General features: G+C 62.0%; 1 protein-coding gene across 1 annotated transcript in view; it reads right to left on the bottom strand.

Moving 5' to 3' along the window:
• Window positions 1-22019, bottom strand: part of TLN1 (talin 1) — a 35272-nt gene that overhangs the window by 5064 nt on the left and 8189 nt on the right. The window contains 44 exon segments of the mRNA XM_026684978.2: window positions 5-151; window positions 292-411; window positions 517-618; window positions 856-1005; window positions 1085-1255; window positions 2681-2782; window positions 3023-3155; window positions 3749-3930; window positions 4028-4168; window positions 4597-4758; window positions 5866-6009; window positions 6141-6263; window positions 6512-6601; window positions 6700-6793; window positions 6939-7078; window positions 7886-8083; window positions 12239-12358; window positions 12480-12688; window positions 12975-13074; window positions 13162-13290; window positions 13498-13632; window positions 13730-13843; window positions 14325-14438; window positions 14521-14649; window positions 14931-15097; window positions 15238-15532; window positions 15701-15868; window positions 16458-16508; window positions 16896-16994; window positions 17217-17307; window positions 17309-17532; window positions 17641-17754; window positions 17997-18059; window positions 18061-18178; window positions 18264-18340; window positions 18533-18634; window positions 19311-19466; window positions 19612-19716; window positions 19941-20001; window positions 20170-20297; window positions 20443-20585; window positions 20672-20824; window positions 21017-21146; window positions 21749-21846. Coding sequence (XP_026540763.2) covers window positions 5-151; window positions 292-411; window positions 517-618; window positions 856-1005; window positions 1085-1255; window positions 2681-2782; window positions 3023-3155; window positions 3749-3930; window positions 4028-4168; window positions 4597-4758; window positions 5866-6009; window positions 6141-6263; window positions 6512-6601; window positions 6700-6793; window positions 6939-7078; window positions 7886-8083; window positions 12239-12358; window positions 12480-12688; window positions 12975-13074; window positions 13162-13290; window positions 13498-13632; window positions 13730-13843; window positions 14325-14438; window positions 14521-14649; window positions 14931-15097; window positions 15238-15532; window positions 15701-15868; window positions 16458-16508; window positions 16896-16994; window positions 17217-17307; window positions 17309-17532; window positions 17641-17754; window positions 17997-18059; window positions 18061-18178; window positions 18264-18340; window positions 18533-18634; window positions 19311-19466; window positions 19612-19716; window positions 19941-20001; window positions 20170-20297; window positions 20443-20585; window positions 20672-20824; window positions 21017-21146; window positions 21749-21846 — 5792 coding nt within the window.

Below are 22019 nucleotides of genomic sequence, written 5' to 3'. Positions count from 1 at the left end.
TCACCTTCTCAGAAACCTTGCGGGCGCATTCGATCAACTCCTTCTTGGTGTAGGCGTCGCTGGGGCTGCACTGGAGGGCTCCGGCATTGGTCACGAGAGCGGCACAGCCGTGGCCCAGCTCCTGCACTCTGTTCTTAATGTGGGCGCCAATCTGGAGGGGAGCATTGAATTCAAGGAAGGGCCTCACTGGCTGCCAGGAAATCGACCCCCCTGGCGGGCTCTCCGTTGCCAGGGTGTTTCTGCAACAGCCTCTGGGTGCTCCCCTGCCCCAACTCTCGGGCCCTCCCTCACCTCTTCATTCTCGGCCGTGAGGGCAGCGGGCTTGGCCTGCAGGGCTAGGTGCCCATAGTCTGTGGTGAGCTGGTTGGCCAAGGTGCCAAGTTCATCCGGGTTGGTGGTGGATTTGGTCACCTGTGGCGGCAGCGTAAGACAAGAGGTAGGAAAGGGGGCAAGGAAGGAGGCCAGCCCTCGTGCCCAAAGCCCACCCTTCCCCAAGAAGTCATCCAATCAGCTCACCATCTCCTGCACCGTCACAGCGATGGCCTTGGCCGTCTTCACCATGGTGGTCTGGTAGTCCACAAAGGTGCCTTCGGGCTCTCCCATCGGACCCTCGTCCAGCTGCCCAATGGAAGGAGAGAGCCCAGGAGAGGGGCTGCTGCCCTGCTTCTCAGCATACGCCTGTGTCCCCCTCCCCGCCACTTTCTGGGGGTGATTTCAGCGCCCCAAGAGACTGGGCAGCAAAGGCTCCCCAAGGTCTCCCCTGGGCCTCTCTGGCTCCTCCTGAACCCCCCCCTGGGGTTCGGCAAGGCCCCTAGTGCCAAAGGGGGGGGGCCGGAGCCTGGTTTCCCTGCTCACCTGGTTGATGGCCTGCCTGATAGAGTCCACCATGCCGCCTACCACCCCCGCGGCACTGGCGGCCTCGTTCAGGGTGGCCGTGAGGTCTTCCACCGCCTCCCTCATCATCTGCGCTGCCTCCTCCAGGGCCTCCTGCGTGTGGGCCGCCTGCTGCAGAGAGAGGCCCCCGTCAGGCCCTGGCCACAGCCTCCCCACTCACACGCGCCTCCGGGGCCAGCCCCACGGATACCTTGGGGTTCCCCCCGGCCTCCTTGGCCGTGTAGAGCATCTGCAGGCCGGACTCCGCCAGTGTCTTGGTCTGGTCCAGAAGGGTCATTTGCTGCTGGTGATTCAGCATCTTGGAGGCCGCGCCCACCGCGGCCATGACCAGGGGCTCAAAGTACTGGGCCAGCTGGGAGACCTGGAGGAGGAGGAGGAGGAGGAGAGAAGGGGAAGGGAAGGGGCATCCCTGAGATGGAGCAGCAGGGGGTTGGGCAATCAAGGCTCCACCCCCAAGCCAAACGAGGGGGCCAGTCCTGAGGACCAGAGGGCTGGGGCCAAGGGGGACCTTCCAGCCCAGCCCGCCCGCTTCCCCCTGAGCCTCCCCCGCCTTCTTCAGGGCCCCGGGGGCTTTCCGTCTTTCTCACCAAGCGAAGGCACGCCCCTCCAGAGCTGGGTGGTGAGGGGAGCACCGCTGGCCAAGGCTCAGACAAGGGACCTGGGAGGCTCCCACCGCGCTCCAGAGCGGCCCCGTCGCGTCCAGCCCCCAGATTGGCAGCCCTCCCGCAGCCTTCTGGGCCTCGGCCCTGGGCTCATCATCACCCACCTGAGGATGAACGCCATGCCATCCCAAGGGCCCCCCACCCCCCTGCATTGAGGGCCACGTCCCACTTTCAAAGATCGCAGTTCCCGGAAAGCAACCCCAGGGCTGTGGCCAGTCACTGCCTGCTGGAGCCGACTTTCCCCCAGGGAGGTCAATTGAAGCCCAGAACAGCATTTTTACTCCTTGAAGCTTTCCTGGCTGGAGTCCCAAGTCTCAGGGTCTTCAGCTTTGCCCCTTCAACTGCCCAGCCCCTCCCCAGAAGGTCTCAGGGCTGTGGATGGGGGAGCATCCCTGGTGCGTTCCCGGAACAAGCGGCCAGCCTCTCCCTCTGAGAAGCCTCCAGGGATGGAGACACCTCGGCTGCTCTTCCGCCATGGCCCCCTAACCCTACCACTGGCCACGTTCTGCTCGACGCAGTCTTCACGTAGCTGCCACTCAAAAACCAGACTACCAGCTGCATTTATCTTGGGTGACTTTCTGCTGGCCCTCCAGGAAGGCAAAGGAGACCAACGTATTGGGGGTCAGCCTGCGGGGCAAGCGAAGCACCCGAAAGGCTGGGGGGGGTCTGTGTGTCAGCCGCCTGTCCTCAAACCCGTCTCCCTGCGGGATGGTTTCCGGCCTCCCACGGGGCAGGGAGAGGAGGGGCTACATCCGCTGAGGAGGACGGACTGGGTTTGGGCCACAGACCATGGCCGGAAGACTACAATGGCTGTGTGTGATCAGCTTTTGGACCGTGTGCCCCCAAGAATCTGCTGCCAAAGGAGCCAGGATGGCACAATGCAGGCAGCCAGGAGGGCTCTTCTGGCCTAGAGCAACACGAGGGCCTCGAACCCGCACAGGGCAGGCGGGTGAGCGGGGGTGGGAGGGGCTGCAGAGGTTCAAAGCCCCGTAGTGGGAGTGGAGCCCCTCCCCCCCAGCTGCCTCAAGAAGGGGAGGGGGCTAGAGGAGTGCAGCCTGGGAGACCCCAGGCCACGGACCGCCCGGGGCAGCCTGCCCGCTTGGCCCTGGCGGCGGAGGCCTCACCTTGTGGCCCAGCTGGGAGGCCTCAGCACGAGCAGCTCCTGCCACGGGTTCAATGAGGTTGCTGATCTCCTGAACAGCTGTGAGCATCTGGTTGTGCAGGGCCTGCGGAAGGAGTCTGTCCTGAGCACCTGTTGGGGGAGGGCCATTCTCCTCCCCCCCAGAAGCTGAGCAGGGCCCTCTTGGCGCTGGAGGGCCTGCAGTCTCTGCCCCGGCCTCCTCTTCCTCTTCTGCACTGCCGGAGACGGGCAGCCCCCCCAGGCACCTTGGAGAACTAGCGGTCAGCCTCTCCCCAGAAGCCCACCGCCTGGCTGCTCCCCCAGCACGAGCGGAGCCCCTCCTCACCTCCTGGGAGATGCCTTCGCGAGGCGCCAGCTGCTGGCTGATGGCTGCCAAGGAGGCCTGGTCCACGTCGCGGACGCACCTGTTCAGCGTTTCAATGGCCTCGTCGCACTCCCTCTGGCCAGGGGCCTTGTCCCTGTGGGCGGCAATGGGAACCAGATGTGCACCCTTGGGCACCTCCCTACTTCCTCCCCTCCACATGGCTGCCTCATCTGTTCTCCCCTCCCTGGTTCTGCCAGCCACAGAGATGCCAACATGCTGCCAACAATTTGGAGGGCAGAGGGAGTTGGTTTTCCAGAGATTTCCAGACATTCCAGGTTTGTGAATGGACAGCTCTCTCTCTCCCTCCCTCTCTGTTTAGTGACCAGAACTGGGACTGGCAACTCAAGTCATGAAGCAAAGTGGTCCCTAAGTGAAAGCGTGACTGTGCTTAATACCATTTTTCTGGTTTTTCTTAGCAGGCCTGCAAAGGTAATAAATGCAAGAATCGGCCACATCATAATCGTGGACAGTTAATAAACCAGGCAACTGCTAAAAAGGAATGCCCAAATTATCCTCCTTGGAGCCCATGAGGATGCTGGGGAAGGAGCCCCTGCCTCTCAGCGCCCCCCCTCCCCCGGGCCGATTCCGATCCTTTGCCGGCAGCTCCCCACGGCCAGGGGGATCCGCTTGCCCGCTGCCTCCGAGGCCAGGGCTCCTCCCAGACCTGGAGCTACGCGGGGCGCCCACCTCATGTTGGTGATCAGCTTCTTGATGGAGTCGGAGACGGTGCGCGAATGGCCCGCCAGCACCGACCACTTGGGAGGGTCCCTTGGGTTGACGGCCAGCGAGCGAGCGGTCTGGATGAGGCCAGCCGAGCTCTCCAACATGGTCTTGGCAGAGGAGAGGATGGGCTCCATGGCCCTGCGCCCCTACAGGCAATTGGCACGGGGTCACTCCAGGGCGACCGGCCAAGGGCTGCTCAGAGCAGGCCCTTCCCCCTTCCCGCCCCCGGCAACCTCTGCCTACCTCTGGGCTGATCTGGGCGGGGATGGTGGCAAACTCGGGATTGGAGGCGAAGGCGGTCAGGTTCTCCACCGCTTCGATCAGCGGGGCTGTGGCTTCGCGGCAGCGCTCGCGGTTCTCTGGGGTGAAAGCGCCATCCAAGGCCTGCGGGGAGACCCCCGTGGGGCCCTTACCTTCCATGCCGTGAAGGAAAAGCTCCCGGAGCCCAGAACCAGCCACTTCTCGCCCCACAGAGACCCCCGGCCCACGGAAAGCCGAGAGGCAGCCACACAGCCAAGCCGGAGGAGGGACAGCCTGCAGTGCACCCCCAGCAGCGGGCCACCCCCCACCCCGGCCGTTGCAGGATGATGTGGCAAAGCACCTAAAACCTGCTGTTGGAGCCCATCTCCGTGGTCAGACCCAGAGAGCATATGGCCTAAGCATGCAGCGCCAATGTAGCCGCTCAGCTTGCCAGCCCTGGGCCTTCTCCCCCGGGGGGCTTTGCCTTCCGTGGCCCCCCCAGCACAGGGCTCTCGCTGCTCTCTGAGGAACATCCCTTTCCTATCCCCTGGGGATCCGGGGTGGGGGGCTACCTTGATGGTCTTGACGAGGTTGGCTGTGCTGTTGGCTACCTCCTTGGCGGACTGGACAAACTGGCGCTTGGCCACTGGGTTGGCGGTGCGGGAGGAGGCCAGTCGGCAAGTATTGCACAGGGCAGACGTGTGCTTGGCCACAATGGTAGCAGCCGACAAGACCTGCGGAAGGCAAGGAGGCCCCAAGGCGGCTCAGGGAATCGGCCCCCACCCCCTGTGTGCCCGCGGCCTCCGTGTGAGGAGTGTCGCTGGCTAGAGGGGCTGCCTTCACAACTGCCTGGCTCCAGGCCCTGCCCAATGTGTAGCAGAATGAGAGAGCTGGAAGGGACCTTGGAGGTCTTCTAGTCCAACCCCCTGCTCAGGCAGGAGTCTCTCTACCAGGGGTGTCAAACTGAAGGCCCACCGGCCGGATTTGGCCTTCGGGGTGCTGAGATCTGGCTCGGGGTGCCTCTGCCAGCCAAAACAGTCCATTTCCTCCTGCTGCAGCACTCGGCCAGCCGAAAACGGGGGGCTCCCCGCGAGGCCTGTTTTCTACCTGCATGGCCTCCAGCAGCACTCTGGAGGGGCCCCTGCACCCTCTTTTCAGCCGGCTGGCCGAGTGCTGCAGGAGGACTGGATTGGGCTGGGTTACCTCAAGTAAGTGCCTGAACTGGATGGAAAACAAGGCACATCCTATGTTCATACCACAGTTTAATGCCTGATTTTACATACTGTAGATCCATTTAATCTACAACCAACCATCTATAATTGGCAGCCATTTCTATTTACTAACCTGGAAATTTACCTCTGCTGTTAGACCTTGCATTATTGTGTTATTTATGCTATTGAATAATAAAATTACGGTAGTCTAAATAGCTTTTCTGCCTGGAAAAGCAGTTTACTATTAAACAATGGGGTATAAACTTAGAAATAAAAAGTTTAGTAGAGTATGAAGAATAAGTAATAAATGTAATATCTGGTAGAAGAGATAGAAAAATGGTTCTTGTAAAGAAGTGTGGAGAGAAAGAAGGAGGAGGGGAATATGCATCTTGAGCCTGTGACAAATGCCAGCCCACCCACCTGGCCCTCCAAGGTCAAAGGCAACCCTGATGCGGCCCTCAATGGAGCTTGACACCCCTGCCCTGCATCCCATTCTGGACAGGGAGTCGTCCAGTGTCTTCTTGAAACACCCCCCCCTCCATGTTGGTGCCCTGATTAATTTTTCTAATTGCTAAGAAATTTCTCCCTGGAAACGTCCACCTTCCCTTCCCGGCCACAGGTGGCCACTACCTGGGACTGCGTGCAGGCCGGGTCGATCAGGTTCTGGCAGGCCATCTGGATCGCTTGGTTGGCTCTGGCAAACTGGGTGGGGTCCACCAGGCCCTGCTGACCAGCCTGGCTGTTGGGGTCAGAAACGCCAACCAAATAGGCTGCCTGCAACAGAGAGCATGGAGGGGGGAGTCCCAAGAGCAGGGAAGACAGCCCTCCCCCACAGCAACGTCTCTGCTCCACAGTTGGGAGCATTCCCCCCCCCCCCTCGTCTCACGAGGGACTGGGCAGCCCACCTGGGCAGCCGCTTCTGTGAAGCCGCAGAGGGCCTTGGAGGCTGTGCTGACGGAGTCGCCAAACTCTGGCAGCTTGCTGTACTTGGCATTCTGTGAGATGCCAGCCATGGCCTCGCCCAGCACCTGCAGGAGACAGAAGGCAGGGAGGCACGAGTGGGCCTGTGTGTGCCTGTGTGTGCAGGGAACTATGGGTCCTGAGGGCTTCTGGCACTGGAACGGCAAGAAGCGGCTTCCCCTGCCATCCGGAGAGAGCCGGCTTTTAAAGGGGGAGGGAGAAGAGGTTCCAGAGGGCCCCCCCTGCACCACCCCCACCCCGTCTGGACAGCTGCCCTGAGCCTCTGGGAGACTTGAGGGCCTCCAGGGACGCTCACCTTGGAGTTCTCCATGACGCTGTCCAGGCAGTTGAAGTAGGACATGTCGCTGACGGCCTGGCTGGGGTTCTCCAGAAGCTCTCGCACCGTCTGGAGGGGAGGAGTCAGCTGAGCCCCAGGCAGGCTGCCCTGCCCTCCCCCCAGTCAGCCTCAGGGCACCTGCCCTCCCCTGGGCGGGGCCAGCTCACCTCCAGCTCCCGCAGAGCGTTGTCACACTCCTTCTGGCCCGGGGCCTGCTGGGTGCACATGGTGATCAGCTGGTTGATGCTGTCCGTCACAGCCCTGCCAGGGTTGGGGGGAGGGAAGGAAGGAAGAGGCGCTGCCATGAAGCCCGCCCTGCCCTCAGCCCTGGGCTCTCTTGCCCTCACCCCTCCCTCCTGCCTTGCCCACGAGGGGGGGCAGCCCTCGGCGGGGAGGGGCCATGTACCGGGCAGCTGCCGCCAGCTGGTTCTTGAGGTTGGGCGCTGCAGGGTCTGCGGAGAGCGCTTTGGCTGCCAGGAGCAACTTGCTGGAGGAGAGGGAGATGCCCTTCAGGTTGGACACCAGCTGGCCCTGGGCCTCCTTGGACTGCAGGGGAGAGACAGAGGGGGTCATCAGGCCCTCGGACCGCACCTGCCCGGCCCCCTCCCTGGGCTGAACAGGGGCTGCCCCCTCCCCTGCCCAGATTCTCCGGGGCAGCTCCCAGAGCAAGCAGCCAAACCCACCGGGCCTCCTTCCCCTTTTGCCCTGGGACTTCCCAGCCCTTTTGGGGCAATGATGGCCGTGCCGAGCCCGAGGTTCCTCGGCAGCCTGAGCTCTTAGTCCCCAAGGGCAGCTGAGCCTTGGCCAGCCTCCTCCCACCCGGGCAGCGCCTGTGACCTCCAAGGATGCCCAGAGCGAAGAGGGATCTGGCTGGCCCTAATCCCACCCCAGACCCAACTTCTGGCCTGGCCTGCTCAGCCCCCCCCCCCCGGGGCCGCTGTGCTGGACCTTCAGACTCCACCAAGCAGACTCCCCTCCCCCAGGGAGAAGGACCCCGAAGGTTTCCCCTCCCCTCCCCCAGCACTGGAACTGCCTTGCAGGGAAAGGGAGCATGTTTACCACCCCCAGCCCTCTCTGCTCTGAAACCCCCCCGGCCTCACCCGGCCTGCCAGTCACAGGGGGCCTGATGCTGCACACCCAGCTCCCTTGCCCAGGGCCACCCTGGGAACCTGCCCTGGCCACCGTCCGGAGCAACCTCTGGAGCAGCTCATGCCTTCACTTCGCATCCCACCTGGGCTATGCCCTCCCAAGCGTCCTGCTGGTACCTCCCACCACGCCCACACCGGCTGTGGATGAGGTGCCCCTTCTGGGTGCTCACTGGAGAGCTTCCCCGCCCAGCCAGGCAGCTCTTACCTGGGACTGTCCAGCCATCTCCACCCCGGCCTGTAGGAACTCATTGAAGTCCTGGCCAAACTTGCCGGAAGCCTTGGCCAGGTCCTGGGGCGTCCCCCGCGATGCCTGCACCAGCTCATTGGCTGACTGGTTCAAGCCGGCTGCAGCCTGGTTCAGCTGGCTCTGGGCCTCCTGGAAGTTCTGGGTGCTAGGAGGAAACTGGGAGAAGAAAGAGGGGTCTACGCTCGGGGGCCTGGGGGCCCTTCTCAACCCCTGACAAGCCAGGAACTGGCCGCAGCCCAGGCGCTTCCCCTTAAGGACTCGGTCACAGTATCCAGTCTTCCTCCCCCCCCCACGACTCCTCCAGCCCATCCTGCCAGCGGCCACCAAACCCCAAGACCGGCAGGGCAGCCCCTTCCGCTGCAGTTCCGCAAATCCACAGCTTGGGGGCTGCTGCTTAATCTTTTAACAGATCAACAGTTGGGAAGGACCTTGTAGGCAATCTAGTCCAAACCCCCTCCCCACCCACCCACCCACCCAAGCAGGAGACCCTACACCATTTCTGACAGATGGCAGCCCAGTCTCTTCTTGAGAGCCTCCAGGGACGAAGCTCCCACAACTTCTGAAGGCCACTTCCGTTCCATTGGCTGAATGTTCTCACTGTCAGAAAATTCCTCCTTGTTTCCAGGTTGAATCTCCCCTTGATCAGTTTCTATCCATTCTTCCTTGTCGGGTGCCTTGGAAAATAGCTTGAACCCCCCTCTCTGGGGCAGCCCCTCAAATATTGGAGCCCCGCTCTCCTGTCTTCCATCCATCAGTAGAGAGCTGGAAGGGGCCTTGGAGGTCTTCAACCCCCTGCTAAAGCAGGAGACCCTCTTCCAGGGTGTCAAACTGGCAGCCCCTGGACCCGATGTGTCACACGCAGGCCACGCTCACCCCAGCTCCGTGAAAGGAAAAACGTCGCAATAGGTCACGTGATAGTAACGTGACACCTGGAGTTCGACGCCCTCTACCCTTTCGGACAAGTGGCTGCCCAGGACCTTGTTAACACACACACCCCCTCCAGGCTCAGGAGCTGTCCATCTGGCCCCCTCTGCTGGCTTCACCATTGCCCATTGGGCTTGGCAGGAGCAGTCAGCAAAGGTCACAAGCACGGCCACTTGAGCCCAGGACACAGCAAGCCTTATCAAGCCCCTTCAGTGGGCTTAGCTGTGGGGTCCCCCCTGTGACAGCCACAACTCGGAGAACCAGGTTTCTCATCAGCACCGCTGCGGCTTTGAACTAATTTGAACTGATGATGGAACAGACAGTTGCTAACCAGCAGCGTTTCTGGGCTGGTTTCCAGTGGCCACTGAGGGTCGTCCTCATCCTCCCTGCCACTCGTCTTTGTGAAGTTTAGGACGGAGTAAGGCCTCCTGCCTGGAGCAGGGCGGGCTGGACTAGAAGGCCTCCGAGGTCCCCTCCAGCCCTACGAGGCTCTATGTTCTTTACGGCCCTTTATGGACTAAGGAGAGGAAGGCTACTCAACCCCATTGAGGCAAGGGCCTGCTTAGTGGGTGGGCGCTTTGCCTCCCCTCCCCCCTCGCTGCTACCCCTCAGCCTGGAGCCAGGCAGCAAGGGAGGGCAGGGCCATCAAGCAGCGGGGGACACAGAAGCAAGGAAGGGAGCCGAAGGGGCCGTGGATCAGGCAGCCTCCCCCCAAGGCCCCGGGTCTCAGGAAGTCCAGCAGCCAGGCTAGGGAACCCAATGAAGCCATGGGCACTTCTGGGATGGATGCCCAACTCCTCCCCAAAGGAGGAGGAAGGGGTCCCACCAGGGCCAGAACAGGAGGAATCAAGTGGCGTGACCCTGAGTGGGAAGCCCCAGAGGGGGGGGGGGCATGGATTCAGCTACAGGTGGGGCTGGTCCTCCGCAAAGCCAGGCATCACCTGGGATGGAGGCAGCCAACACAGTGCCCGTGGGAGTCTCACCAGGCAATGCCAGCCTGGCTGCTCTCTCTCTCTCGGTCTCTCAGCTGAGGGAGGCCTGGGGCAACCCTGCCTCTTTGGACAATGCTCAATAAGAAGTCAGGCAGCCCCCCCGGAAGATCTGTGGACTTCCAAGTCCCAGAATTCCCCAGCCACCACAGGGAGTTAGGTCCTTCTCTTCTCTAGACTAGCCAGGCCCAGTTCCTGTAACCATTCTTCATATCTTTTAGCCTCCAGTCCCCTCATCATCCTGGTTGCTCTTCTCTGCACCTTTGCTAGTCTTTTTATACTAAGGCTTTATGTGGTATTGGTACCTCACTTGATCTTGATTGTATCCTTCTGTTAATGCAATTTAGGATTTTTTGGCTGCTGCTGCACACAGCTGGCTCATATTTAACTGGCTGTCCACTAAGACTCCAAGATCTCTCTCAGTTACTGCTATTAAACCTGGTTTCACCCGGTCTTTATGTGTCCTTTTGGTTTTTCTTGCCTAAGTGTAGGACTTTACTTTTCTCTACATTGAATTTCATGTTGTTAGATAGGGCCCAATGTTCCAGTCTGCCAAGATCCACCTGGATCTTGAGCCTATCTTCTTGGGTGTTGGCTATTCCTGCCAGCTTAGTATCATCCGGATATGTGTTAAGATCCCCTTCTATTCCCTCATCTAAGTCGTTTATGAAGATATGGAAGAGTCCTGGGCCTAAGATGGAACCCCACTGTTTACTTCCCTCCATGTAGACTTAGACCCATTAAGGACTACTCGTTGAGTACAGTTTGTCAGCCAGTTGCAAATCCATCTGGCGTTGATGCTGTCTATCCCACTTTTTTCTAGTTTACCAAGAAGTAGGTTAAGGTCTACTTTGTTGAATGCCTTGCTGAAATCCAAATATACTATGTCCACAGTATTTTGCTGGTCTACTATTTAGTCACTTTGTCAAAGAATGAAATAAGATTGGTTTGGCATGATCTGTTTTTAACAAACCCATGCTGGCTTCTAGCTACAACTTTACTAGTTTCTAGATGTTGGTAGATCTGTTTTTTTATTATCTTTGCCAGTACCTTCCCAGGTATTGGTGTTAGGCTGATTGGTCTGTAGTTTCCTGGGTCTGGCTTTTTCCCTTTTTTGAAGATGGGAACCACATCAGTTCTTTCCCAGTCCTCTGGTTGTTCCCTGGTGCTCTAGGATTTTTGAAAGATGTGGTGCAGTGGTTCTGAGATGACCTCTGCCAGCTCCTTTAGAATTCTGGGATGTAATCTGGCAGATCCCGGTGATTTGTATTCATCAAGATCAGACAGGTGTTCTCTTACTATTTTTTTTTTTTTTTTGCTTATTTTAACTTTTATTTTTAGTCTGTCTTTTACAATTATGTTTTTGGTAGGTTGGGCTATAGTTTTTTTTTTGCGTGAGGACCGATGCAAGGAATAAGCAGCTCTACTTTCTCTTTGTTGCCTGTTACTTCCTTGCCATTTCCTCTCTTTAGTGGACTGACTGTTTCCTTGATTTTTTTCTTGTTATTTATATGTGGGGGAAAACTTTTAAAAATATCTTTGACTTTTGTTGCAAGTCTTTGTTCGTTCTGAGCCTTTGCTATCCTGCCTTAGTCTCTGCAGATTCTGGCTCTCTGCTGATATTCTGCCTTAGTTGTATGTCCTTCTTTCCATTTTTTTGCACTTGTCCTTTTTTTCTTTCAATTTGCCAGAGAGATCTTTGTGTAGCCATGCTGGTTTCTTATTGGATTTCTTGTTTTTCTTTCTCAGTGGTATTGTGCTGGTCTGGGCTTCTATGATCACACTTTTCAGAGCTTCCCAAGATTCTTGAATTGTTTTCTTCTTTAGGATTTTCATTCAAGAAATCTTTCCCAAGTTCTCTCTGAGTTTATTAAAATCAGCTCTTTTAAAATCTAAGACTCTGGTATCATTATATTCTATTGCTCGTGTTTGCGTTATGTTAAATTCTAGTATGACATGGTCACTCTCACCCAAGGTTCCTGCGGTTTCAACTCCCTCTCTCTCTTCTCTGTTTGTAAGAATTAAGTCCAGTATGGCTGTTCTTTTAGTTCCCTCCCCAAGTCCCCTTGTAAAGGCAAGGAAGGAGAATGGGGGCCCTGTCAAACTCCCACCCTGCAAGCCCCCAAGACCTTCGACTCCCGAAACACCCAGCTCAAAGACTGAGGCAGGACCAAGCACAGCGAATGCATCTGTGGAGTCTGGGGCCTTTTGGGGTGGGCGTGTTTGGTTGCCATGTTTCCATCTGGGTCCCTCCCAGGGAGAAGCCTTGGCAGGGCAGCGAGGGTGGCTCCCTGCACAGTTCAGCAGCTTGCCTGCCCAGAGAGGGCTGCCCTGGCCAGCCCCCTGGTGGGACGATCCACCCACCCAGCCACCGAGCTAAAGCAGCCCCCCCACTCACAGAGTCGGCCAACAGCCTCTTGCTAGCCTCGCCAACGGTGCGGATGGCAGCATCGACGTCCCGCTGACCAGGCAGGCAGTTGACACAACGGTTCAGGGCTTGGGACACGGCCTTGGCCACCTGCAGAGAGGACACGGAGCGTTTGGCCTGCCCCCCCAGGCAACTCCCTACCCCACACCTCACCCCAGGCAGCAGCTCCTGCCCTTAGCAAGACCAGGCCCGGCCAGGCCCCTGGGCTCACCTGGGCCAGGCGCTGCTGGCTCTCCGCATCCCCTGGCTTGGACACCGCCTTACGGGCCTCACGGATGAGGCTGCTGGCTTTGTCCATGACGTCTCCGGCACAGTCCAGGGTGGCTGCCTGGGCCTGAGGGTCCTCTGTGCTGGCAGCCACCCCCCGGGCAGCCTGGCTGAGGGAGCGCAGCGCCTGGGCTGCGTCCCGAGCTGCAATCCCTGAGGGGAGAGAGGCATGGCAGTCCTCGGTTGATGTGTACCCTCCCTGCCCGGCCGTCTTCCTGCCTCCAGAGCCTGGAGCTGAACAAGGGCCTCGCCCCCATCCCAAGAAGGGCAAACCCGGCTGGGCTGGGGTAATCCCAAGGGGAAGCGGGGCAGTTGTAGGACACAATGAACCCCTGACCTCTCAGGCCACATCCTGGCCAAAGGACAGGGCAGGCCACCCACAAGCACACAGAGCCACAATTGGAGCCGCAAGTGCCACAACCCCTGCAGAACCAGGTACCTGTGTAGTTCTCACCCTGGGCAACCTCTCCCAGCAGGTGAGCAATGGCGGAGCTGACGGCCTTGGTGCTATTGCCTAGGTCCTGGGCGCACTTCTCCATCTGCAGCACGGAGAGCCTGTCAGGAAGGGCCCGGAGCCCCCAGAGGCCACTTGCCCCCCCCAGCTCCCCTGATCCCCCCACACACACCGTCTCCCCTGGGAGGGGCTTCAGCTTGCCCTCCCGGGCAGCCGCCTTGGCCTCCTGCAAGTCTCTCTCCAGGCTCTGCACCAGGCTGAGGGCCGAGTCGATCTCCAGCGGGCCACAGGCCTCCTGCGCCTGGAGGGGACAGGGGAACCCATCCTGGTCACTCACACACACACACCCCGGGGACTCCCTGCCAAGGCCAGGGCTTCCCCGTTTCCCTGACAAAAGGGAGGCCAGGCCTGGCACAAGGAGCCTCCCAGAAGAGCGAGGCGCCTCCCCTCTGCTCCTGCCCCCACCTCTGGGGCTGATACCCAGAGCCCCGCAGGCGAAGTGGCTGACCTTCTGGGCTGCTGTGCGGAGTTCGGCAAGAGCTGCCGCCAGATTTTTAGCGCACTGGCTGAGCTGCATGGCAGAGGCCTGATCCAAGACGGTGGGCACCGTAGCCTTGGCGGCAGCCACCATCTTCCCACCAGGCTACAATGGAAAGAGGATGGGTAGGGGTTAGGTGCTGTGGCCAGGCTTGTGCCGTAAACCCTCTGCAGCCCCTGACCGGGCCAGAGCGCCTGCTCACCTGCAGGAAGTTCTGGCTGGCGGCAATGAGGGCCAGCTGGGCACTGGGGCTGTCCGGCTGGGACTGGCTGCCCCGAACTCCCTGCACCAGCATCGGGATCTGATCAGCCACCACCTGCCAGGAGAGAAGTGGGACAGACATCTCGGGTGCAAGCCTTTCTCTGCCCCCTCCCCTGCCCCGGGGTTCCTTCGGGCTCCTGAGGCCGACGGCCTCTCTGACTCGGCCCTCCCCTGCCCTCCTGTCATCTTGGCACCTGCCAGGACGTCTCAGCCAGACCAGCTCCTCCTCCTGGGTCAGGCCAGGCAGAGAGGAGCAGGCAGCCCCAAGGGTCTCTGCTGCCCACGCGGCTCGGCCAGCCACACGGAGAAGCGGCTGTGCGCCAAGGCCTCTGCGCCCAGAGCAGCCGGGCTTCTCTGCCACTGGCTGCGTCCAGGAGAGCGAGGGGAGAGCTGGACGAGTGCCGAGCTCAATTCCCGCCCCCCGTGGTGGAGGCCCTTCCCTGGGGGAGGACGGTGAAGACAGGCCCACCCCGTCCGTGATCCAGCCAGTTCGCTGCACAGGCTTCGAGGACGGGGCTCCGGGCCCGTAAGCTTACCTTACAGCTCTGCACGAGCTGCTGCTGGGCGGAAGGGTTCTTGCTCCCCCCGGCGCTGTGCTGGGCAGCTGCAATCATCTGCGTGGCAGCTGCAGCGGCCTGTTTGGCTGCGTGCTGGAGGGGAAGATCAGGGTGAGGCCCCCGCTCTCCCAGGCCGGAAGAGCTGGCAAACCCTTTGCCCCTCCCCGAAACCCACCTCCAGCCGATGCACCAGCTTCTTCTTGATGGCATTCTGGGCTGCCGCATTGGTGGCCATGCGAAGCCCCTCCGCCGCCTCCCGTAGCCGCTGCTGCTGCTCCTCACTGTCCGGGTGGGCCGCAGCCCCCTGGCGGGAAGGACGGAGGCCCGTCAGGAGCAGTGCCCGTCCCCCAATTCGTCTGCTCCATCCGGAAGGGGCGGCTCTCATAAACAGCCACCCCCAAGGATGGGCCCTGGCAGGACCCACTCGCCTGCAAGCTGCTTGCCAGGGGGCAGAGCCTGCTTCTGCTTGGCACTGCTTGCCAAGGGGAGAGGGCCACTCTCTGCATTGCCCGGCTGTGACCATAGAGCCGAACAGGCACCGCCGCCCTCGACGCTCCAACCACTCCGTGCATCTCAGGGCCAGACCTTTGCCGCTTCCACCATTTTGGCCGTAGCGTCTGCCAGGATCTTGGCGGCACTCAGCAATTTCCGCGAGTTTTCCAGGTCGGTCTCCCCCTCCGCATCAGCCTTGATGGCGTTCACCAGGTCAGATGTAGCCTGGGCCAGGATGCGAGCCTGACGAACCATTTCCCCTGGGGGGCAGGGAGCAAGGAGGGGCCGTGAGAAGGGGGGCCACGATGCTCCTAGCCATCCAGCCGCCGGCTCTGGCTGGCATCGCCTGGCAACTCTGGGGCTCTGTGGACGGGGCAGCCTCCCAGGCGGCATTCCTCACCAGCGTCACCCATGGAGCTGAAGATGTTCTCGGTGACGTTGAGGATGGTGTCGGTGGCCTGGTCGTAGCGCCCGACCGGCTGCCCACCCGTGGCGTGCTGCTTGATGTGCTCCAGCAGGTCATTGAGCGCCTGGGTGACGGCGGTGGCGGCCACCCCCACCTGTTTCAGCAGCTGCTCGTCAGAGGTGGCCGCCTGGGAGGCATCCACACAGCCTTCCACTGACTTGGCCACCAGCTTCCCAGCCTCAACCAGCTGCTCCTGGCAGACGGGGGAGCTGATGGTGGGAGCGACCACCTGCCAAAGAAGGGGACACAGGTCGGGAGGGAAACCTGGATGGCCCAAGTGGAACTGCGTGCAGGAGCAAACGGGCCGGCCTCCCTCAGGAGGAAGTGGGCCTCCGGGCCCAGGGAAGAAGGGAGAGCCCTGTCCCGACCAGCCAAGTCCCAGGCAAGGAGGACTCACCTTGGTGCAGGCCACCAGCTGGGAGGTGGAGAGGGCGCACTGGGTGGCCGCAGCGATCACCTGGGTCTGCAGCACCGAGTCCTCTGTCTTCTGGGCCACGTTCTTGGCCTTCAGAACCAAAGCAGCCGCCGCGCTGGCCACCGCCTTGGCGAGCTGCATCAGCACGTCCTGGGGAAGGAAGGGCCACCTCAGACCACAGCCAGGAAGCGGGCAAAGCACGCCCAGCACAGGGCCTCCTCCTCCTCCCCCCACCGCAAGGGCCCCTGCCTGGAGGAGGTGGCCGTGCTTCCGCCGCCAGCTGGCCCAACCGGGAACCTTCACCACCAGAGCAAGTCACCTCAGGCGCAGAGTGCCGCACACCAAGCCCACCACCAAGCCCGGGCAGCCACAGCTTGGGGGCTGGGAGAGCAGAAGGGGCTGCCAGGGCCAGCCACCACCCCACCCCGCGCCTCTCCTTGCCCGCCCAGCTGAAACTCCCCACACCGAGAAGGGAGCCTGTGCCTCCAGGTGTCCAGAGGCTGCCAGACCACCCCTGAGGAAGAGGTCAGGTCCGTGCAGGGAGCACGCTGGGGGGACCTGTGTCTCCTGGCCGCAGACCTTGCGGTCGCTTCCGAGAGGCTTTTAAACTGGACAGTGGGGATTGGCAGCGGCCAGAGAGGAAGCTGTGCAGGAACCACCCCCGGGCAAGCACACCGATTGTGGCAAGAGCAGGGGCTCCGCAAGGAGCACAGCCACGGACCAGCTCGGGCCCTTTTACCGTCTTGGCATCGGGGGCGGGCAGGGTCCGGAGGCGCCGGCTCTCCACAATCTGTATGTGAACATCCACCGCCTGAGAGAGAGGCTCGGCTGCCCGTTGGGGAGCCACCTTCCAGGCCATCAGGCCCCACTGACTCCCCACCCCGACTCAGGGCAGGAACCTGCGTTTCAGGCCCTCCCAGCAGATGCCCGGAGCCCAGGGAGTCTTGTTGGGCTGGAGCAACCTCATTAGCCTGTGACCCCAGGTCCTGGTGGTCTTGGCCTCCTTTGTGGGATGGGAAGGGCCCGCTGCCGCCCCGCAGCCCCACTGACTTTTCTCCCAGTCACTCCTCCCCGAGAGTTCGCTGCAGCCCCCTGGACATCACTCAGCCACTCCTGAGCCGGTCCCATCTGTTTGGGGAGGCAGGGTGGGCCGGTCTGCTCTCGGCAGACCCCTCACCTGGAAAAGGGGATCCGTGTCACTCTCCCCAATCTCCTGCAGCAGTTCTCCACTGGTCTGTCCCACTGCGCCAGCTGCCTGCAACAGATTCTGCCGTGGCTGGAAGGGGGAAAGCAGGGTGCCCGTCAGCGCCTGGTCCTCGGTCTGGTCGTGTGCCCCGAGAAGGGCAGGCTGCCACCGTGCACCCTCCGGACTGTCGGTGGCGAGAATCACCCTCTTCTGCAGCCCCCTCCTGCTCCCACTGGCTCCTGGGTCCAGTGTCCCAAGCCAGCTCCCCACCCCCTTTGGAGCAGGTCCCGTTCCACTCCCTCCGCCGCTGACCTCGGCGCTGGACGGCTGGGCTGTCTTCAAGAGCTCCGAGACGGCCCCAGCCAGGTTTTTCGCAGCCTGCAGGAGCTGCCGCCCGTTTCCCCTCGTCCTCCATGAGTGCCGCCAGCAGCTTCACCCCCTTGGACATCTCCGTGAGGTTGGAGGAGATGGTGGTGATGGCACAGCCCACGGCCGTATAGTCCGTTTCTGCCGGGTCGCCAGCAGTCAGGTTGACCACGGAAGCCGTGCCTGCGGTGATGGCGTCGACTTGGGAGTGGATTTCGTGCTTCGACTCATCCATCTTGTTCTTTCGCCAGGCCTTGGAGGCCTACGGGTGGGTGGGTGGGTGGAGAAGCAGGGGTCACCGGAGGGTTCCAGCCCCAGGAGGGGCCTCTCCATGGGGAGACCCAGCCGCCCTCCTTCCTGGCCCTCTCACCGCATCTTGTCCCAGGGGCGGGAGGGTCTCGAAGTCATCCAGGCTGGACTGCGCAGCCTTCACGGCCTGCATGCTGGCGTTGAGGGTGCCCGTGAGGGCCTGCTGAGCCGAGGTCTGCAGGGCAGAGCAGAAGGAAGATGGGTGAGCCAATGCCCCCACCCCCCAGTCCGTCCGTCCCCCCTCCCCCTGCAGCAGCAGCCGGGGGGCTGGGTGAGCGGGGCCAATGTGGGGCTGTCCTCCCCCCGTTTCCCAAGAATCAGAGGGGACTTCAGGAAGGGGCCCCCAGCCCCGGAGGGCAGCAGGAGCCCCAAGAGACCTGTGCCAGGGCAGCCGGGGGGGAAGCCCGGGAGCCTTACCAGAGGGGGCATGTGCCCCCGGTGCATCTGCCCACTCGTGATCTGCTGCTGGGCCTGGGGCATGGGTGCCCATCTGGAAGTTCTCCGGCCCACTGGCGCCTGGCCGGATGATGACCGGGAGGGCCACGGAGCTGTGCTCGGCTTTGTTCAGCTGGTTGAACTGCTGCTGCAGAAGGGTCGACCTAGGAGGCAGGCAGGGGGTGAGGCGCAGCCCCACCGCCCCTCCCCAACGGACCCCCACTCCCACTTTGGTAAAGCCGGCCTTACTTCTTGGGGGACACGGAGTCCTCCAGCATGGTGGATTCCTCGTCTCCCTCCAGGCCGAAGTGGTCCTTGCTCTTTTTCTGCAAGGCAGAGGCAGCGGTCACCCGGGCTCCCTGGGCCAGGCCCCGAGAGGGCGGCCGAAGCCACACAGACCAAGTCAGGGGACCCCCGGAGTGAGGCTATGGCTCCGGGCACCCCTTGATCCAGATCAGGAGCCAGCCTTGCTCTCGGCCTGGTCACGCCTCCTGCCCAGACCCCCCCCCGAGACCCACCTTCTTCAAGATGATGTCAATGTAACCAGCGATGAGCTGGGCAATCTGCTCCCCTTCGGTGGTCTGCACAGAGTAATAGCCGTCCTGGTAGTCCCCAAAGTCCTGCAACCCCAAAGCGAAGGCAGTGACCGGAGGGGGGCTTCCGGCTGGGGCTGCTGCCCCCCAAGACGCCACTGCTGACGGTCTAATGGCTCCCCATGACCACCTCCTTCCCCACTCCTGGGCCATCCAAAACCAGCCCCTCTTGCTGCCAGGCGCAGGAGCAGCCGGACTGAAAGCAGGCGGCAGATTCCGCCATTCCGCTTCACCAGGGCCACCCCCGACCCCTTGGAGGTCTCGGGGGGGGCAGGCAATGGGTTTGGAAGGCTCGCCCACTGTCCCCAGCAGCTGCTGCAGCCAGCCGGCCCAGAACAGATCAGCCCCAGAAGAGGGGGCCTTGGGGGTAGAGGAGATGATGGATCCCATCTCCAGGGCCCCCCATCTGTGGGTCACGGGCACCCCTTCCACCTGACACAAACGGCAGCCCTGGAGAGACGATGCCACGGGCAGAGGCCGAACGGAAGAGGGCATGGACGCCAGGCGGCACCCTGGTCCTGGGCTGGGAGGCAGCGGTGGGTGTGTCGGTCGGGCCCAGGCTGTTTCGGAAGTGGCTGGGGGGCCCAGGCCGACTCTGCCTGCTCCAGGGTGGCCCCTCCCCACCAGGTGCGCCTTTGCCCTGCAGACCTGGGAGGGGGGAGGGAGGGGCTGGCCCCCGTCGGTCCTCGGGCCTTTCCCTTACCAGGGTGAAGCTCTTGGGAGAGGCCGCCCAGCGCTTAATGTTGGTCAGGTTCCACTCCTGAATGACCTCCTTGGTCTTCTCGTCCACCCGCATGACGCACTCCTTGGTGATGCCCAGCAGGCGGGGGACCAGCTTGTTCTTCCCCTTCATCTTCTCCTGCAAGGCAGGTGCCCAGGCCATGGGGTGCAGCCCCCTCTCCGGCTCGGAGCAGGAGGGCCCCAGCCAGCCCCTCCCCCCCCCCAGCCACGGAGCGGGCTCTCCCAGGCAGGGGCAAAAGGGGGCCGGAAGGAGCGCTGCTTACCTTGACCAAGAAGAAGGAGACGCCGTAGGTCTTGAGCGAGCGGGCGAGCTTCACGTACCGCACCTTGGCCTCGATCTCACTCATGCTGCCACAGTTCTTGTGGGCCTGGGGGTGGGGGGGAAGCAGGTGGCTGCATCCCCTTGCTCCCAAATGACCGACCCCTCCCTGCCTCATCGCTCCCCCAGCCCCCCTGCATCCTCCTCCTCCTCCTCCTGCAGAGCTCCTCCCCCCCATGCTGGCCAGGCCTCCGGGGCCCTTGGGAAGCAGACGGGTGGGGCAGAAGGGGCGTGGCCCACAACGGCCGGTTTCAAGAGCCCCCAGTGGCTCACCAGGAAGATCTTCCGCTCCCCCTTCTGCTTGACGTACTCCTTTGGCAGGAAATCCTTCAAGCTGCACAGGAGGAAAGACAGCCTCCGTCAGGGAGGGGCCTCCCAAGGGCCCCCAATCCGCTCCGGCCCCTGAGCCAAAGGCCCAGCCGAGGGGACAGAGGGGCCAAACGCTGCCCCGTCTGGGGAAGGGACCCAGCGGGACTGGGGCCCACGCGGTGGGAGGACTCACTCCAGAAACCCGGCCTTGTGCTTCTGCTCATTGTGGGGACCAAACTGGATCTGGCACTGGTAGCCGGCAAACTCGCAGGCTTTGTCGAAGGAGACGGGGTGGGAGCCGTTCAGGATGTCGTCTCGGGCCTGGAGACAGAGGAGCAAGGTGAGCAGGGAGCCTCCTGGCCGCTCCTCCCTGGAACTGCAGGGCCTCCCCCAGCAGCCTCCTCTGCACCCCTGCCGGATCCCAAAGCGGAGGGAGAAGCCCCGGCAGCGGGGCAGCAAGAGCCACCTGGACGTAGAGGAGGTTGAGCTGCACGGGGTCGCGGGAATCCACGTTCTGGTCGGAGTAGAAGAACTTCCGCCGGAGGAGCAGCGTCTCGTTGTCATCGATGCCCTGTTCGCGCAAAGTGCGTCCGTGATCCAGCCAGTTCACTGCACAAGGAGGCAGGGCAGGATGAGGGCCGCCGAGGTCCCCTCCGCCCGCCCCCCTCGCCGAGCGCTCGGCCCGGCTCACGTACACTCGTCATCCGTGTGGAGCTTCTGCTTCAGCCTCTCCATCTTCTTCTCGTCGCGCAGGAGGGTCTTGTCCTTTCGGAGCGTGCCCGTCTGCTCCTCCTTCTTCTCCTCCAGGATCTCCCGCACCAGCGAGTACTCGTCGTAATTGGTGATGCCTGCGGGCACAAAGCAGCCTTGCCAGGGACAAAGGTCACCCCGGCCATGGGCACAGCTGCCCAGCAGCCCACCTCAGCTTTGCTCCGTTGTCCCTCCTGGTCCGGGGTGGGGTGAAGGGCCCAGAGAACGGAGGCTGCCTCCTCTCCCCTCCCGCTCCCATCCATCAGCCCAGCCCTCCCCAGGCTGCTCACCGATCCGGGCACAAATGGTCATGAGGATGTCGGTGACCGTCTTGGAGTCATCCACCATGACTGTCTTGACCGTCCCGTCCAGCATGCGGATCTTCAGGGGCCGCTGCTTCTTCTTGTACTCCATGGTGTCCTGAGAAGCCAGGTTTAGGGGTGGGGGGAGAGCCAAGAAATGCCAGGGCCACAATTGAGGGGTGGGGGAAGGGCACAGACAACCAAGGGGGCGGGAAGGAGCCAGCCTAAGGCAGCCGCTCTGGGGCTTCCTCCTGGGCGGACACGGTTGGCACCCTGCTGTGGAGGCTCTGCTCTTCCTGGAGTAGCCAACTTCTCCGAGGGGTGTGTGCGTGTGTGTGTGTATGTGTGGGTAGAGAGAGAGGTCAGGTCCTTGGCTGGCCTCTGAGGGATGCTTCAAGGCCCAGCCTTCTCCTCCTCTTCCTCCTCCTCCAGCAGCGAACAAGAGGACCCTCCCTAGGCGGGAGCTCCCCGTCTCCCTGCCACTCGTGCAGCCCCAGAAGAGATGGGGAGGCCGAGGCCGGCCAGCCAGGGGGAGAAGCTCTGCACTCGCAGCGAGGCCCTTCCAGAGGGATTTCAGTGGGCATTTCTGGAGAGGCCACGTGTGTGTCCTGGCCTATTGGGGGGGGGTGTTTACGCTTCACTGCTGGGGCTGACACGGGCATCCAGCCTCCCCCAACTCACTCGGCTGATCAGAAAGCCCCCCCGCAGGGAAGCACTCACCCCATTGCGGAGCATGTAGTAGTCCAGAGCCTTCCCGGCCTCCAACCATATCCCCTTCTTGGGGTCTTCATCCGAGAGGAAAAGGCCAAAGTCGTGGGCTGAAGAAAGAACCGCAGGGAGAGGGTTGGACCGGGGTGGGGGTGGGGGGGGCCTTGAGGGCCACCAGCGATGCCCCCAAGCCCCAGGGACATGGGCAAGGGGCAAGGTGGGAGCGGGGACCGTTCTCCCTGGCTGGCCGCTCCCCCTCGGCACCGCCTTCTCCAAGGACAGC

This window comes from Notechis scutatus, chromosome 2 (assembly GCF_049901735.1).
Source record: "Notechis scutatus isolate UNSWTSFEM ecotype Mainland chromosome 2, rNotScu1.2, whole genome shotgun sequence".
Taxonomy (NCBI): Eukaryota; Metazoa; Chordata; class Lepidosauria; order Squamata; family Elapidae; genus Notechis; species Notechis scutatus.
The sequence above is the reverse complement of the archived record's forward strand: the minus strand, read 5'-3'. Positions and strand labels throughout refer to the sequence as shown.